A 17450-nucleotide genomic window follows, 5' to 3' on the forward strand; every position below is an offset into this window, starting at 1 on the left:
AATTTGCTCCTTCCTTTGTGCTATTTGCTGCTGCCCCTGCATGAAGACCCTCCATTCTTTATCATTCAACATCTTATCATCCCCTCCTAGGATCACCCAAAGGCGACCTAGGGCTCTGATTGGCCCTATTTATTGTCCTTCGGCTTGGAAGTTCTTCACTGCGGTGTTGGAGAGTTTTCTCTTTGCTTTGCTTCTTTTTCCCTTCTTTTTTTTTGTTTCTTCTTCAGACACCTGTTGGTATCTTTGCTACAGGTTGGACCCTTATTTTTCGGACTTGGCAGTCCCTTTGACTTTTTCTGATCTCTCGTTGGATTTAATAATTTTTTCTTATCTTTTCTTATCTTACCTCTACCTCCATTTCCAGACCCTAATTGGTATGACTCAGCTTGTTCTCTCTCTCTCTCTCTCCATGGCCCACTGATCACTTGGGCTCTACTACACACACAACCACAATAGGCTTGCAGTTTTTCCAGCTTTGATACCAATTGAAGCAACTGCTATTCCAAAATCCTGGACTAATGGTGAATATGCCCTTTGGCATTCAAAGTTGTGTTTTTTACCACCAGAGTGCTAGAGTCGAATTCCCTTGTGGACACGTGTTCCACCCCACTAGAGGGCTAGGAGTCGAATTCTCTCTCTCTCTCTATGCCTCCTCCTCCCCTCCTCTCTCCTATCTCTCTCTCCCTCTCCCGCCCCACTCTCTCCATGGCCAATTGATCCCTTTGGCTCGGCTACACACACACACCCAATAGGCTAGCAGATTTGCTAGCTCTGATACCAATGTAAGCAACCGGTATTACAAAATCCCCAATATGCCCATTGGCATTAAGAGTTGTGTTTTTTCCCCACTAGAGTGGAAGGAGTCAAAATCCCTTACCCCACCATTTGGTTCGGTATAGGTCTGTCAGCATGATGGACATCTATCAGGTTACATCATTGCTGGGATTTTGTCCAGCAGGGGCATTATATTCATGTATCAATTCAAATTTAAATATCATACTTCAATATGTACTTTTACTATTTAGTTGTATATATTATTTCATAAAAATAAATTAATAATAATGTATTGACATTGTAGCATATTAATAATAATTAGATATTTGTAATTCTTATATGATTTTTGTATGTGTACTTAGAATAGAGTAACTTCCCAATTTGTTTTGCTATACTCACACATCATATCCTAGTACCGATACCCTGACCTGGTTGTGATTTGGTATCTCGGAAAAATCACAAATAAACCTAAAGATTTTCAACTGTTAAGCATACTGCCTGCATGGCCCTTGCTACCTATGGTGTCATCTGCTATATGCTAATCCCACTTTTGTCTGGGGAATTGAAAAGAGTGACATAGTTGCTCAATCATTGCAGCTTTCAATTGTGACAACCTGGTGCTTATAAATAGCCTTAAAGTTCAAGTTGTAAATCAGAAGTATTTTGGAGTCAGATCCACAGAGAATACATTATGTCAAATTCTTTCTGCTTCTTTTAAAACTACTAGCTCTGTTGTGTGTGTCCCTTTCTTTCACATACTTAAATCTTTCCATACATTTTCCCCATGATTGAACATTGCCTACTTTTGAGGTTGACATCTGCAAACAGTCGTTGACATGCTCTCTCTTTAAATAGGTAACAATTTTTATTTATTTCCTTACTTATGTTTGTGTAAATTCATGAAGTCATATTTTTCATTCGTGTGTACTTTCACATTTGATGAAGATATATATCATGTTCTTCCATATGGCTTCAATCGTTGTGAACTGCATCGGTTGTTTCTGATCCAATGCCTATTGAAAGAAAGATTGCTATTGCTATTGGAAATCTACAATCAGCTGTTGCTTGTCTCATTATAAAGAAGACAAACATGGTAAATATGTTTAAGTTTCAGAATGTCTTTGCTAGTTATTTTATTGTGTTGGCTTTACCACTTAGAAGTGCATTTGAGTGGAGTTGTTTGTCTGTCTTCAGAATATTTTTTTGAATTATAAAGAAACAGCTTGACTGATAATATGTTATATGGAAGTACTCTAAAATGATGGATCAGTTTGACAAATACTTTCACTATTGCTTATTTTCTTAGTAATCTAGTTATGCTATGAGATGGTTTAATCACAATCTTAGAAAACTTATAAGCAAGGCTATAATTGAATTTTGGAGAGTATGTTTTGATCATTAATAATAATTTTTGGGTTCTAGTTTCAAGCTCCTTTCTGTTTAGAAATAAAGTGTTCCTTCACTTTCAGGATTTTCTAATTTGAAAAAAGAAAATGCTGGTTCAGTTTATGGTATTAAGGAGCAAATTATAGCTTTAACTGTTTCCATTTTCAATAGTGGGTGGACTTATTTGTGTAATTATTTGTGGGCAAGATCTCACTTGGTATGAGTGGTACTTTTATAACCGAGTGTATACTATACAGGATGGGAGTGTTCGCATCTTTGATTTACGGTGCAACGAAAATGCATGTGCTATTGATCTTGGTAGTGAACCGGTTGCTTCTATTTTATTCAAGCCAGGTAATACTTAATAAAGTAATAAATGCAAGGAGAACTTGAATATATGATATCTTTCATGTTGTTTTAAAGGCATATCATTTAAGTTACTTCTCTTTTGTGAATCTTACACTATCTTTCTTATTGTTTAATAGTGTCCCACTAATACCTCCACCTGACCCTGAAACTACAAGGCTAACTCACAACACCTGCACAAACATATAATATAATTTGGTTGCCCAACATGATTGGTCTAGCTTAGCATTCAAAAAATCACAAGTTCGGAATTTAAAATTCACCAAATTCACATATTTTGTTTCATCCTTGTTAAAAAATAATAATTTTCAATGGTGGTAAAGGTTTCAAAGGTCTTAATTTTTGTTTTGCTGCTTTTTGCCTCCAAATCCCTACAAGCGGCACTGCCCCTTGACCTTGTTTGTGGTATAGACCCACATGAGGGGCACTGTCTCTTCTCATTGGAGTCTCCAGCCTAATTAGTTATTGGAACATGTCAAATAAAAGACTTGGTTACAATGAGGGAATGATGGAGAATTGAGCTTAGCTCTTAGTGTGGCTACTTTGATGTTACTATTGCACAACTTGCCATAAATCTTTTTAGATGAGGCAACTTCTATACATGACATGGCTAGTGAAGGTTGCAGGTTAATTGATTCACATGTGAACTTTTTTTCTGGTCTATTGTATGTATGAAGTTCTAATTTAGCTTTACATATGATGGAAATTAGTAATATGTTAAACAAATTAGTAATGCAATAATGATTACCATTCAAAATATTGATTATCATATGAAATGTAGATATTTGATGAAGTTGTCCTATCGCCAATAGACTAAGATTCTAAGATCTATTAAACAAAAAGAAAGTTGATAAAAAAATTGTTCAACAATATAAGAATTAGTGGGAATTTTACAATAGTGAATGTTCCATTCCCACTTGAACCATGTTTAGAGGGGAGATGTTCCATTCTCAAATAATCTAAGAAGACAATTTATGAACCTTCATGTGCAGATAAGTATTCTTATCTTTTACATTTATCTACTCATTGTAGGCTCTTTCCTATTTGTAATTCTATACATACTATAAGAGTTATTTGCCTTGATCTTTTCTTTTATGTCTGAGGATGTTCTTGTAGGAAAAGAAGGTTGGTTCTTTACACATGCTACCAAATATTGTGCAGACTCAATCTTATGATAGTATCTTCAAAGAAGTTGTGATCTAGAATTCAGTAGTCATCTGATGATTAGGCTGGATAAAGTGAGGCTCTTGAAGCGAATATCCTTGATGATTGAGATTATGAGTATTCTTCTATATAAACAGGGATTTTGACACTTGTGCAAGGAGGGTAGAAGGTTGATATCAGATTGAGAGGGAGTCTGACATTCCAATCAGAAGCAACCTTGAGCGGAAAAAGGTCAACAAATTGAGACGGAGAAGTTTGAGGTGAAATTCCTTGTAATACATTCTTCATGAGAGAGAAGCTTGAGGTGAAAGCCCTTGTTCCACCCTTTGACTTGGTTCATGGTGGATATATTTTACATATGTGGATTATGTCATGAAAGGTGACGATCTTTCATTGATGTATTTGTGAGGTCGCTATTGTAAGCTGACGAACTTAACAATGGCTTGACTTGTCATCATGATTGACTACATTAAATTGCTGTCCCGGAGTGCTGGATATCATGATAACAAACGTATCATGATAGACTAAATTAAGTTGCTATCTCAAGTGCTGGAGATCATGATACTTGTCATGATGGAGATCATGGCATTTTGATTACTTGTTATGTGATAGACTACATTTAGTTGCTGTCCCGGAGTGCCGAAGATCAGATAACTCATATTTGCCTAAGATATAACATATTCTTTTGATAGGCATCATCGATTTGTTGCTAGTGCACATACCAAAAGAATATAAGTATATGATGAACATCATAAGTTTGATGTTTCTTGTTGAATCATACTTCGGATGATATTGAAAGATAACATCTTAGTTAATGGATATATATTGATATCCTTAAATATGCCATTCCAAGAATATAATATTGAGATGATGTCTCTCTATATGCTTGAGAGCATAATGTGTTCTATAACAATCCTTCCTCGCTAAGAGGGAGTGTTAATGTTGTAGCTTCAGTCAGATTGAATTGACCTAGAGACACTTATTTTGTGGTTATTTGTAAGCAATCTGGCTTGTCTCTAACTGAAATAACTGATGGAAGTAAAGCTCTTTTTATTTTTGCAATTTTTGAAATTTTTCGACTTTTTGAATTTTTTGGAGTTGTATATATTTTTTTGAATTTTCTCCTTGGCAAAGATAAATATCGACTTCTAGAAATATTGAAATGAAAATATAAAATAGAACTATGAATTTGAAAATCCACTTTACAAACTCAATATGACAAATAGAGTTCGGAATTACAAGTTATAGTATTGGCATCTGATTTTGGCTTTTTCCTTGTAAGTCGTCCATGCAAATTCCTTCTCCCTTGAGTTAGCCACTGCTTTAATCAACACGCATACAGTCTGCAGTCAGGATTGAAACTAAATTCCAAATCGCAGCCGTGAATAATTATCTTCAGTCCCCCTCTGGATGCAAATCGATCCATAATACAATCAACCACACTTATAAATCACAGGGTATAAGTGAGCTGCGGCCAATGGGCATTAACGCTGGAGAGAGTAATTAAATTGCAGACCTCTGAAAGCAGAAGATATGGAAACAACAAACCACCAGTAAAAGATGAATGTCATTCAGACTTCTCACCAAATCTCACAGTCTCTTGTCTCCACTCAGATTCATGTATAATCATAGAGATTTTCCAATTATGTGAATCACAATTTTCCAGAGGCTACTAACTTTTTGAATGGAAATTGCTAATTGATTTTTCCCACAAGATTTAAAAATTCCAACTCCAAAATGCAACACTTCACAGTCACAGATATTACAGTAGAAAAGAAAAGCAAATTATATACCTCAACATAATTTGCAATCACCAAACTTTAGAAACCATCAGAAACCCTTAGCTAGATAATTTACATAAAAGTTATAATATTCAAGATGATCTCTCCTCAACAAAAAGCTGAATTTATAACACAAATTGAGCCATCCAGCTTCACTCTCACACCTCCCGCTTAAAGGCAACTTTATAATATAAAGTACTATACTTATTAAATATGAATTAGATCATCATTAAGTCAATAAGCATGCCGATAAAGACTTCAATAAAGACCCAGAGAGATCAAATATGTGGACCCAGAGAACCATCCTGCCTGAACTGCTCAATCCAAAATAGCAACTGACCAACAAAGACTTACTAAAAATAATAAGTCCAAAAATAGCAATCTCGAGACAAAGACCCCCAAATCCAGACATCAACTCATGAGGGTCGTGATAATGCGCTGACAAATCCACATTCTGAACACCTGCTAAATCGGGGACATTATAGTCCTCCCTCCCCAAGATTGCTTGTCCTCAAGCAATCGAAGTCTGGAATTCTGTAAAATATCTTCAAGCTCCTAGGTAGTATCCTCATCCGGAAGGTCTTGCCACTTAACCAAAAATTCACGAATGGTCCTCCGTCGCAATTGCCTTTCTTTAATATCAAGTATTGCTTCTGGAATTAATTCCAATCTCCTTTCGTCATCCAATGGAGGCAAAACAGGAGGTCTCACATGAGGACCCAATGCCCCAGGTGTGAAACATGAAACACATTATGAACTTTGCTATCATTAGACAACTGCAACTCATATGCTACCTCACCAACCCACCGCACAATCCGAAAGGGCGATAAATTAAGTTTCTTAGCTCCACTCTTCTTGATTGAAGATTGCCGATACGGCTGTAACATCAAGTAGACCATGTCTCCTACCTGATAGGTTCGAGCTGTTCTCTTCTGATCAACATACTGCTTTTGCTGATTCTGAGCCCTCTGTATGTTATCTTTCAAGGTCCTTACTACATCCTAGCTTCTTGGCTGTCATGTAGCAACTCCCCAACACTTGGTACTCTGCTACCACCACATAACAAATCCACAAAATTGGGCAGATCATAACCATATAGAACTCTGAAAGGTGACATCTGTATAGTCATGTGATGAGTGGAATTATAACAATATTCACATAATTGAATCCATTTTGCCCAAATAACCTTCTGTTGAGAAGAGACATAATTCCGCAAATAACTCTCAACCCACTTGTTTACTATTTCCATTTGGCCATCCGTTTGCGGATGATAGCTGATGCTAGGAGTCAACTCAGTCCCACACAATCTAAAAATCTCTCGCCAAAAATGGCTCATAAATCTACTGTCATGGTCACTCACAAGGGTTTTGGGTAAACTGTGCAACCTGAAGATCTCTTGGAAAATAATTCAGCCAACTGCACCGTTGAATAGGTTGTGGTAATAGGGAAGAAATGAGCATACTTTGTGTGTCTACCTACTACCACATAAATATAATCTTGCCTTTGGGCCTTAGGCAAGCCTACAATGAAGTCCATGGAGATTCCCTCCCACTTCCCTTCAAGAATAGGAAGTGGCTGTAATAAACCAACATGATAGGTGTGTTTGTGTTTGTTTTGCTGACAAACCAAACATTTTCGAACATAGTGATGAACATCATCCTTCAACCCTTTCCATGTAAATCTCTCCTGAACCTGTTTATAAGTCTTGAAAAAGCCCGGATGGCCAGCCATAGGAGAATCATGGAATGCCCGTATAATAATCTTATGCACCATTGACTCTGGAATCAAATAAATCCGCCCCTTGTAGATAATCAACTCACCTGAAAGTGAATATTTGTCATCTTGAATACTACCATCCAAAATACCTGTCGTCCACTGATCTCTGGCGTATTTAGCTATAATTAAATGCCTCCAATCCTCTGAAATATTAGAAACTACACAAAGGTGAGGTCTCCTTGAAAGAGCATCCGCAACTACATTTTGAGTCCCTTTGATATAGGAGATATCAAAATCATAAGACTATAGCTTGCTGACCTATTTCTGTTACCTTTCATTCAGATCTCTCTGTCCCAAGAAATGTCTCAAGTTGTTATGATCAGTTTTAATGCAGAACTTGCTGCCCACCAAATACTGCTTGAATTTAGCCAAAGCGTGCATGATAGCTAACATTTCTTTATCATAAACGCTGAAAGTTTTCTTAGGACCCCGCAATTTCCTGCTCTCAAAAACAATGGGATGTCGATCCTGGGATAAAATGGCACCAATACCCTCTCTAGAAGTATCACAATGCAAATTGAAAGGCCTGGATAAATCAGACAAAGCCAACACTAGACATGAAGTCATAATAGTCTTAAACTTCTCAAAACATTCCTGTGCCTATGCTGACTATTGGGAAGCACCCTTATTGGTCAAATTTGTAAGGGGTGCAGCATGTCGTGAGAAACCGGCCACAAACCTACGATAAAAAGGCACAAAGACCAATAAACCCTCTTAATTGCGTCAAGGTCTTTGGTGTAGGCCACTCCACAATAGTACGGATCTTATCCGAGTCATTACGAACTCCATCAAAATTGATAATATGTCCCAGATAAAGAAACTCTGTCATACCAAGAGCATACTTAGACTCTTTGGCATACAAGAAGGCTTGATCCAAAATACCCAAAACTGTATCCAGATGAACCACATGATTATCCCAACTCTTACTATAAATCAGAATGTCATCAAAGAAGACCAACACAAACTTGCGAAGTTGATTGTGGAACACCCTGTTCATAGTAGATTGAAAGGTGGCAGAAGCATTGGTGAGACCAAAGGGCATGACCAAGAATTCAAAATGCCCACAGTGACATCTGAATGTTGTCTTCTCAATGTCCTACTCTCTAACCTGGATTTGATGATAGCCATACCTAAGATCAATCTTCGAAAAATGCTTTGCCCCATGCAATTCATCAATGAGCTCATCAATCTGCGGTATGGGGTACCGGTTTTTTATGGTTCTCTTATTTAGCATTCGGTAATCAATGCACATCCGAAGGGTACCATCCTTCATTACTAGAACATCTAAAGAAGCGAATGGAGACTTACTTGGCTTGATATGTCCCTAATCAAGTAGCTTCTGTATGGTCTTCTCGATCTCATCTTTGAGCCTCTTTGGATGGTGATATGAGGTAATCATAATAGGCTTAGTGCCTTCCTCCAGCTCAATAATATGCTCAATTTCGCGATCGGGTGGCCTACTAGGAGGTAAATCGTTAAACACCTTAGAGTGTTTAATCCTCAATTGCTGGATATTAGGATGATATTCTGCCTCCTCAATATTCTTTTGAGTTGGCATAATTTTGCACTCTATTGCCCGATCAACAATATCCTCATGACGAACCAAGTGCTGCATATACCTAAGTGAAATTTGCTTCAGCCAATCATTACAGATTGCTTTCAAAACTTGGGGCTGCCCGTCCTTAATGAATCTCATCTCCATCTTTTCAGTGCTCAAGGAGATGTCCTTAAGTGTGTGTAACCATGCCATACCAAGGACTATATCTGTCGCCCCCATGTCCACCACATAGAAATCTGTAGTGAAACCATATGTATTAAGCCTCGTAGGAAGATCTGTAATCATCTTGTTACACTTCAAAGTGTAACCATCAGCTACTTGTACCCGTAGGCCCCCAAAATCCTCAGTCTACATACCCCTCCTGGTAACTAAATGAGCATCAATGAAATTATGAGTAGCTCTAGTATCAAACAGAGCAACAATACTCTGTCCAGCTATGAGCCCATGGATCGGAAAAGCCCCCACTTTCCTCATACTGGATAGGTAAGCTACTTTGAGGTTGGAGTCGTCCACCTCATCATCTACATCATCACTCCTATGCTGATCCTGATCACTAGCCCCAAATGGCTTCTGAAAATCAGTACTGTCTTCATCATCATAGAACCATTCCATCATCCTGTTTTTCCCCTTAGGCTTCATGGGACAGTCCTGGTTAACATCATAGGGACCCCTGCAATAGAAACACAACTTCCTCCTCCTCAAATCATTAATTGTTTCCCATTCCAAAGGTGTTGCAGCAGGACGCTTTCCCTCAATTCTCTCCTCTCTTCGGGTAAGTGTCCTATCATGGGAAGACATAGCAGGCTTTGAGGCAAACTTGCCTCTTGGCATAGAGGCTTCTAAATTATTGGCCTTTTTCATGGCCTCCTGTAACCTCCTGTAATGATGGGGTGTCTAATGACTTAACCCACCCTCTGAGTGGCTCAACAAGGCCCTTAATGAAAAGCATAACCCTCCTCTACTCAGATATGTCATACACCATCATTGACAACCTCTGAAACTCACCGATGAATGCCTCCAAATGGGTTGTCTGTCGTAACTAAGCCAACTCCCTAAGTAAACCTTGGGATCCTTCTTGTCAAAACGTTCTATCAACCTGTCAACAAACTCCTAATATAATATGATTTGGTCATGATGAAGAGATACCAAACCATGATACCACCAATCATGCGCAACTCCATCAAGGTGTAACACAACAAACCTGATGGCATCCTCCTCAGTCATAGGACGCAAAGCAAGGTAAGTATCAAGCTTGTGGACCCAAGCTTGAGCAGTCACTCTACTACTCCCATCAAAATGAGCCAATGTCATCTTACCAGCTGCCTGCTGGAGCTCAGTATACCTGGGCCGCTATCAGTTAGTAGCAGGCCTACCCCTGAAATGCTCACGTTTTTGTGTCAGATATCTGTCGAAACTCAAGTTGTCTTTTAATGCCTGAGGAAGAGCATCCCGCTAATGAAGAAATGGAGCAGTGTCAGTAGTAGTGCTAACTGTATCTAATTCAGGTCTCAGGAAAGTGGGTCTCTGTGGTCCGTCTTGAGCACCAATATAACCTGTCCTGTCTACCCTATCATCCATCCTGACATGATCCTCAGTCCTGTGCCTGTCATCAGCCCTGGGCCCCACATCCACATGTGACCTGTAGGAACCAACAGAAACATCTCGGTCTCTTTCTCTACCCCTATCCCGAGGCATAGCCAACTATTGTAAGGTGTTAGACAATTGTTGGAGAACACCTGTCATCTGCTGTTGCCCAACTGTGATATTTTGGAATGCCTACAAGGCATCTCGGTCAACCTTCGCATCCGTAGCACGTTGCCCAGAACCAATGGAACCACCCGGACTATGAACCATGCCAAACTGAATCTTTGGCTCTCCCTCTTTGGGTGATAAATTTTGATCTCGTTGGTTGTAGTGCATTCCAGGCACAAACCTTCGATCACCATACATACATCAGGAAGCAGAAATAAAGAAATATGCCTTTAATAATTTCTGAGCCCAAGTCCTATAGGCTGGCAGGAAACCGCTGTGATACCACTGTAAGCAACTTGGCTTGTCTCTAATTGAAATAACTGATGGAAGTAAAGCTCTTTTTTTTTCGCAAATTTTGAAATTTTCAGACTTTTTTGAATTTTTTGGAGTTATATATATATTTTTTGAATTTTCTCCTTGTCAAAGATAAATATCGACTTCCAGAAATATTGAAATGAAAATATAAAATAGAACTATGAATTTGAAAATCCACTTTACAAACTCAATATGACAAATAGAGTTCGGAATTACAATTTATAGTATTGGCACCTGATTTTGGCTTTTTCCCTATAAGCTGTCCATGCAAATTCCTTCTCCCTTAAGTTAGCCACTGCTTTAATCAACATGCCTATAGTCTGTGGTCAGGATTGAAACTAAATTCCAAATCATAGTCTTGAATAATTATCTTCAGTCCCTCTTTGGATGCAAATCGATCCACAATACAATCAGCCACAATTATAAATCGCAGGGTATAAGTGAGCCATGACCAATGGGTATTAACGCTGGAGAGAGTAATGAAATTGCAGACCTCTGAATGCAGAAGCATGGAAACAACAAGTCGCCAGTAAAAGATGTATGTCATTCAGATTTCTCACCAAATCTCACAGTCTCTTGTCTCCACTCAGATTCATGTATAATCACAAAGATTTTCCAATTATGTGAATCACAATTTTCTAGAGACTACTAACTTTTTGGATGGAAATTGCTAATTGATTTTTCCCTCAAGATCTAAAAATTCCAACTCCAGAATGCAACACTTCACAGTTACAGATATTATAGTAGAAAAGAAAAGCAAATTATATACCTCAGCATAATTTGCAATCACCAAACTTCAGAATTCTTAGAAACCCTCAGAAACCCTCAGCCAGATAATTTATATAAAAGTTATAATATTCAAGATGATCTCTCCTCAACAAAAGCTTGAATTTATAACACAAATTGAACCATCGAGCTTCACTCTCACACCTCCCGCTTAAAGGCAACTTTATAATATAAAGTTATAAGACTTTATAATATAAAGTACTATATGTATTAAATATGAATTAAATCATCATTAAGTTAATAAGCATGCCGATAAAGACTTCAATAAAAACCCAAAGAGATCAAATACGTGGAACTGGAGAACCATCCTGCCTGAACTGCTCAATCCAAAAATAGCAATTGACCAACAGAGACTTACTAAAAATAGTAAGTCCAAAAATAGCAATCTCGAGACAAAGACCCCCAAATCCAGGCATCAGCTCACGAGGGTCGCGAAAATGAGCTGACAAATCCACATTTTGAAGACCTGCTAAATCAGGGACATTACATCATTGGTCAATCATAATTAGACAAACCATCTTATATCTACTTATATCTATTATTTATGTATTATATATGATTATATATATAGATATAGTTATTTATATTATTGTTAATATATTGTTTAATGACAATTAACTTATAATTTACCATATAGAGACATGTCAAAGAGACATGTCTCCTCTTCTCATATTAATATGAAATTCAGATCTGCATTTGCAATGCACAAAACTAAATGGCAGCGTTATTACATTTGCAGAGAAGTTCCTATAAAAATCAACATAGAAACCAAAAAAGTGGAATTAGTGTTGGATAACTTGGGAGCCTTTTTACCCTTGTTTAGGATCAACTAACTTTGAACATGTATTGGTTCCCTTTTAATACACCTGAACCAAGAAATAGGTATATTACTTTGCATAAAAGAAGAAACAAGATTGGCCGGAGTGCCCCGCCCCCTCCCCATCAAGGCATGGGAACAACAATAAAAGTTTTAGAAGCCAAACTATATCTCCATTGTGGAGAGAAGGTGATTTAAATATCTCAGCAAAGGGAGTAGCAGGCTGATAGTATAATTGTTTTCTTTAATATACTAAATCCACGGCCACAAATTATCAAGTTATTATTTGATTAAACTCCCAACTAATTATACCATTAATTACAAAGTTCAGCAGAAAATTATGGATTTACATTATTTTGTAGATTCTTTGTATGTTTAGTCACATTTTCAATGGATAAAAACTGCACAAAAGGCTACTATCTTAGTGTTGTTAACTGTATTTTATTTTCTTTTAAAAGTCATTAGATAGGGCTAATGGGCATTCTTCCCTGCTGCACCATTGCAATTTTGTCGTGTGATGCATGTGATAACACTCTTAAATCTGGTTTTACTCATGCCATTTGTAATCATCTTAAGTGTATTTTAATGGACATTGTAGATGCCAATAATTAACTTGACATTTTGATTTTAGTTTATACATACTAAAATTTGTTTTTTCTTGATACATTTTAATTTTGTTTTGTTTTGGTAGGTTTGGACCTTTCAACATTGTAGAGTATATCACACTCTCATTTGCATCTCTTTTTATTAGTTTCTGTTATATATTGATCTAATACAATTTCTTTCCCCCTTTCAAACACAAATTATATGACATCTCACACAGGCTTTCCCGAGCTTACATCTTTCACATTTTGCATCCCAAACCATTTGACATCATGTCTCCTAGGTTTCTTTTTTTCAAATATTGTGCACTAATTGTGTCATGAAATATATTTTCTTTACATAATTGAATGTTACTCGTTTATCCAAGAGAAATGATCACCACTGTCATACAGGAAATGATGATATGCTGTATGCAGCATCTGGTAGCTCAGTAAATTGCTTGGACTTGCGAATGGTATGTATTTAACAAATTTGGTCTATATAATCTTGAATTGAGGTTGTTTTCCAGAATTGCTTATGCTGTTGTTTTGCAAGTTTTAGCTTTACTTTTTTGTTGTATTTGGGATCTCCTCCTGAGGTACTTAATGTCTAGGAGGATCTCACTTCTCAGCCACTATAATCATGGACATGCATGTAGTCTTATATGTACCCTAGGTTTTTTTGAAGCAATATTTTAATCCCATGATGAACAGGGAACTATAATTGCACCACATTCATTTACTCAACTGCTGATAAAATGTGTTTTCAATGACAAAATATAAAGCATTTAATCAAATACATATATTTGCAATGATATTTAGATGAGCATATTAATGAAAACTCAATTCTATGAAAATATCGTGACTTGCATTAAATTTCAGAGCTGATATAGAGTTTGGACAGCAATACAAGTAACAATACGCATCTGGTCAAATCAACTCAAATGACAATACAAACATACCCATTTCCTTCTGTTGTGAATAAGTCCAATATAGGACTGAAAATAGCAATGTGTAGCTATAAAGGTGTCAAAATGCGTGCACACCCTCACTGCTCTAATTTCAAATCATCACCTATGAGTAGAAGACTGTCAACGAGTAATGTCAACGAACCTTAGGTGATTTTCTCCATAGAGCCTATGTCTCTCCCCAGATGTTGTATGATTTGGCATGGAAAGGGCAGTCAACAGCCAGTGTAAAAAATTGATTCAAATTTTTCCAAATCTGGTAATATGTCCTTACAAATCTACCCAACCCTTTTTTTCTTCAAAGACTAGCATACAAACTGTAAATTCTTTTCAAAATAAGCTTTTGTGTATTTCTCAAATGAAATCACCCACAAATCAGCCAAGAAATATATTTCACTTCCATAGTTGATGTCCTTCTATTTCACAATAATGGAGATATCCTAACCGCCTATGCTATATTTCATTTGTGGTAGAGACATCATGGACTAGGGCTTGGGGTTGATCAGTGCATAGTTTGTATAGACTTCTAACTTGAGCCCCTATAGTTTTAAGTTTTTGGGACCACACTTGAGTTTGAAAACTGCCATTCAGCCCAGGGTTAGCAAAGGGATGGGCTCCCTTCCTTGCCATGTTGGAGAGATAGTGTTTGAAACATCACTTTTAGGCACTACGTCCAAGTTATCACTTTTGGACTCCTTAGTTAGAACAAAAGTGTTATATGGTTCGGTGGTGTGGGGATCCTCTCTTCTGGACTCGGATTGGGCCTTGATTGAGCGGGTCTAGACTCTCTTCCTTTGGTGTATCATTAGATGTCATCGGTCCACTCTGCACAGTGCTATTCTCACTGAGTTCAGGGCCCATCCCTTTAGACTTTGGGCCATCTTTGATTTGATCTGGTTCCTTTACCATCTCCAGGGATTTGCAGATTATACGGAGGGTCGCGATAGATACTCCCACCTGGCCTATCACTCTTCTATTGCTGTCGTCAGTTCTAACCTTGCTGCTAGGGCCACTACTTTATTGGGCTTGGTCGGGATCGAGGTGGATGACCTCTCTCTCTTCCATTTTTTGCTGGATGCTCTCACACACCTCCCATCAGAATAGGAGTTGAATAGACATGTCAAACTCAACATTTATAGACAATACATTATAACGACTTGGAGTAACTCTCTTGTGGGTTGCGCTCGTGGATGGCCTTTTATGCTAAGCACTTCTTGTATATCCAAGATGGGACTATTGTACGTCAAGGCTACTTGTCTCGACGTTGGAGCCATTCTCTCTATATCTCTCTGGGCTCCTTTAGAGTTGGCTCCCATTGGCTTCAGAGTTAGACTGATCTTCATATGGACAGAGATGATTGGATTTATCGCCTATGTACCTTGGTTGAGGTGAAAACTGAGACCCACTTCATTTTCTGCTATCCCATCTATTACAAGATTAGAGGAAGGTTTCATTGCTTGTTTAGAGAGTGCAGATCCCTTTCAACTTTCGTTAGTTACATGGATCAGCATTGGACATAGCTTCGTGACTACACTCTACAACTCCTATTCCCCCAGAGCTAGGCCTCGGATCAGCTTATCACTGCTTTTTTCTCAACCATGTCTCCTGCTTGTGGCGTGAAGTGGCTGCCCAATATTCCTATCTCTAGCCACACCAAATTTGCAAGACTCCGCAGCCGGGTTCACTCGACAATGCCACTCTTCTAGTGGTACTCTGAGATGGCTTGGGGTTCTTGGTTGCCCTAGAATTTATGCATCAGTGGTGGACTTCTTCCCACCTAGAAAGAACCTCTAGTCCTTTCCTTGGTGGTTTTCTTCTATTTTTCTCGATCACTCTTTCCTGGACATTGTTTGAGAGCAGTCAAAGTGGAATAGGTTGTGGTGGAAGATCCAGCGGATGGACTTATGGAGGCCAAAATGAAGATCAAAAGATTGATGAGGCTAGTAGTAGTAGTCAGAATTATAGGGGAAACAATTTCAATTATTTCCATGATCAAAATAACTGAGATCAGAGTGGAAGAGGAAGAGGACAAGGATTAGGAAGAGGAGGCTTTTGTGGAATATGTTTTCACCGCGAAGGTCACAGAGCATTTGAATGTGCCCAATGCCAAGGAAGGACAGATAGGAGAACTGAAGGCTAGAGAAGAGTTGTGCATGTTGATGAAGATGCTAAATCATCACATTCTGAAGATGTTGAAAGAGAAGTCCTAGTTAATATAGAAGAGTCATGTTGACTGGTGAGAATGAACTTGACCAAAGGAGGTGCTTGTTTCGTACCAGGTGCAAGTTGAAGATAGGTGTTGCGATGTGATTATCGAAGGTGGAAGCACTGACAATTTGGTGTCAGAGAAGATGGTTACGAAGTTAAAACTCAGGAGGCAAAAACACCCACACTCATACCATATTGTATGGGTGTAGTTTGACTACAAGGTCATGGTCAGTGAACAATGCCTAGTGAAGTTCAAGATTGGAATCTACCATGATGAGGTACTATGTGATATCATACCCTTGGATGCATGTCATATGTTGCTTGTTAGGTTGTGGTAGTATGACAGGCGTGTTGTACATGATGGTCATGTGAATACCTATTCCCTGACAAAGGATGGAGTGCGACATAAGCTAAAGCAATTGAAGGACATAGAAGAAAAGGTGTGTAGTAATGCTAGAATAGAGCTTTTTGATGGAAGAAAGTTCCTAGAGAGTATGAGGCATGAACATTGTGTTTTGCTATAATTCCAAAAGATGGCAAGAAGTAGAAGAGGTACCTACAAAAGTCGCAGGTTTGTTGGATTAGTTTTCGACTATTGTATCCAATAATGTGCCTGATTGATTACCACCAACGAGGAAGATCAATCATTAGATGGACTTGATTCCAGGAGCTAGTTTACCAAATTAGGCAACACACAGAATGACACCAATAGAGAGTGAAGAGTTGAACAGATAAGTACAAGAGTTGTTGCAGAAGGAGTTGATTTGAGAGAGTTCGAGTCCATGTGTTGTACTAGTAGTGTTAGCACCAAAGAAGAATGGAGAATGAAGGATGTCTACAGAGTCTAGGGCTATCAACAAGGTCACAATCAAGTACAGGTTTCCATTGCTGCAAATGATTGATATTATGGATTGTTTGAGCGGAGCTAAGTATTTCAAAAAGATAGATTTGAAGAGTGGATATCATTAGATTCGGATAAGAGGAGATGAATGTGTATTAACTATTTAACGAAGATGGTCGTTATCTATTATTTGTCATGTGATGTTTAGCAGTCGCTTGATTTTGGAATCATGGCTAATAATTAAATTCTTTTAAATGTAAATTTGAAAATTATTATGGAACTTGTTATTATTGTGGAAGTATTGCACAGGAGAAGATGAATGGGGAAGCATTGCTAAATGGGATCAACGGGATGGGATACTAGCTTAGTCCAATCAT

The 17450-nt window shown here is 38.0% G+C and overlaps 1 protein-coding gene across 4 annotated transcripts in view; it reads left to right on the forward strand.

Annotated features, from left to right (window-relative positions):
- Positions 1-17450, forward strand: part of LOC149550258 (Transducin/WD40 repeat-like superfamily protein) — a 226006-nt gene that overhangs the window by 21866 nt on the left and 186690 nt on the right. For all 4 annotated transcript variants that reach the window (XR_016354185.1, XR_016354186.1, XM_089793350.1 and 1 more), the window contains exons 2-3: positions 2418-2514; positions 13471-13532. Coding sequence is in view for 2 of the 4 variants with exons in the window: in XM_089793350.1 (XP_089649476.1) it covers positions 2418-2514; positions 13471-13532 (159 nt within the window). In the remaining 2 variants the exon portion in view is untranslated. The remainder of the gene's footprint in view (positions 1-2417; positions 2515-13470; positions 13533-17450) is intronic.

This window comes from Cupressus sempervirens, chromosome 7 (genome assembly GCF_028749045.1).
Source record: "Cupressus sempervirens isolate cs-2001-9-10 chromosome 7, ASM2874904v1, whole genome shotgun sequence".
In the NCBI taxonomy this organism is placed as follows: domain Eukaryota; kingdom Viridiplantae; phylum Streptophyta; class Pinopsida; order Cupressales; family Cupressaceae; genus Cupressus; species Cupressus sempervirens.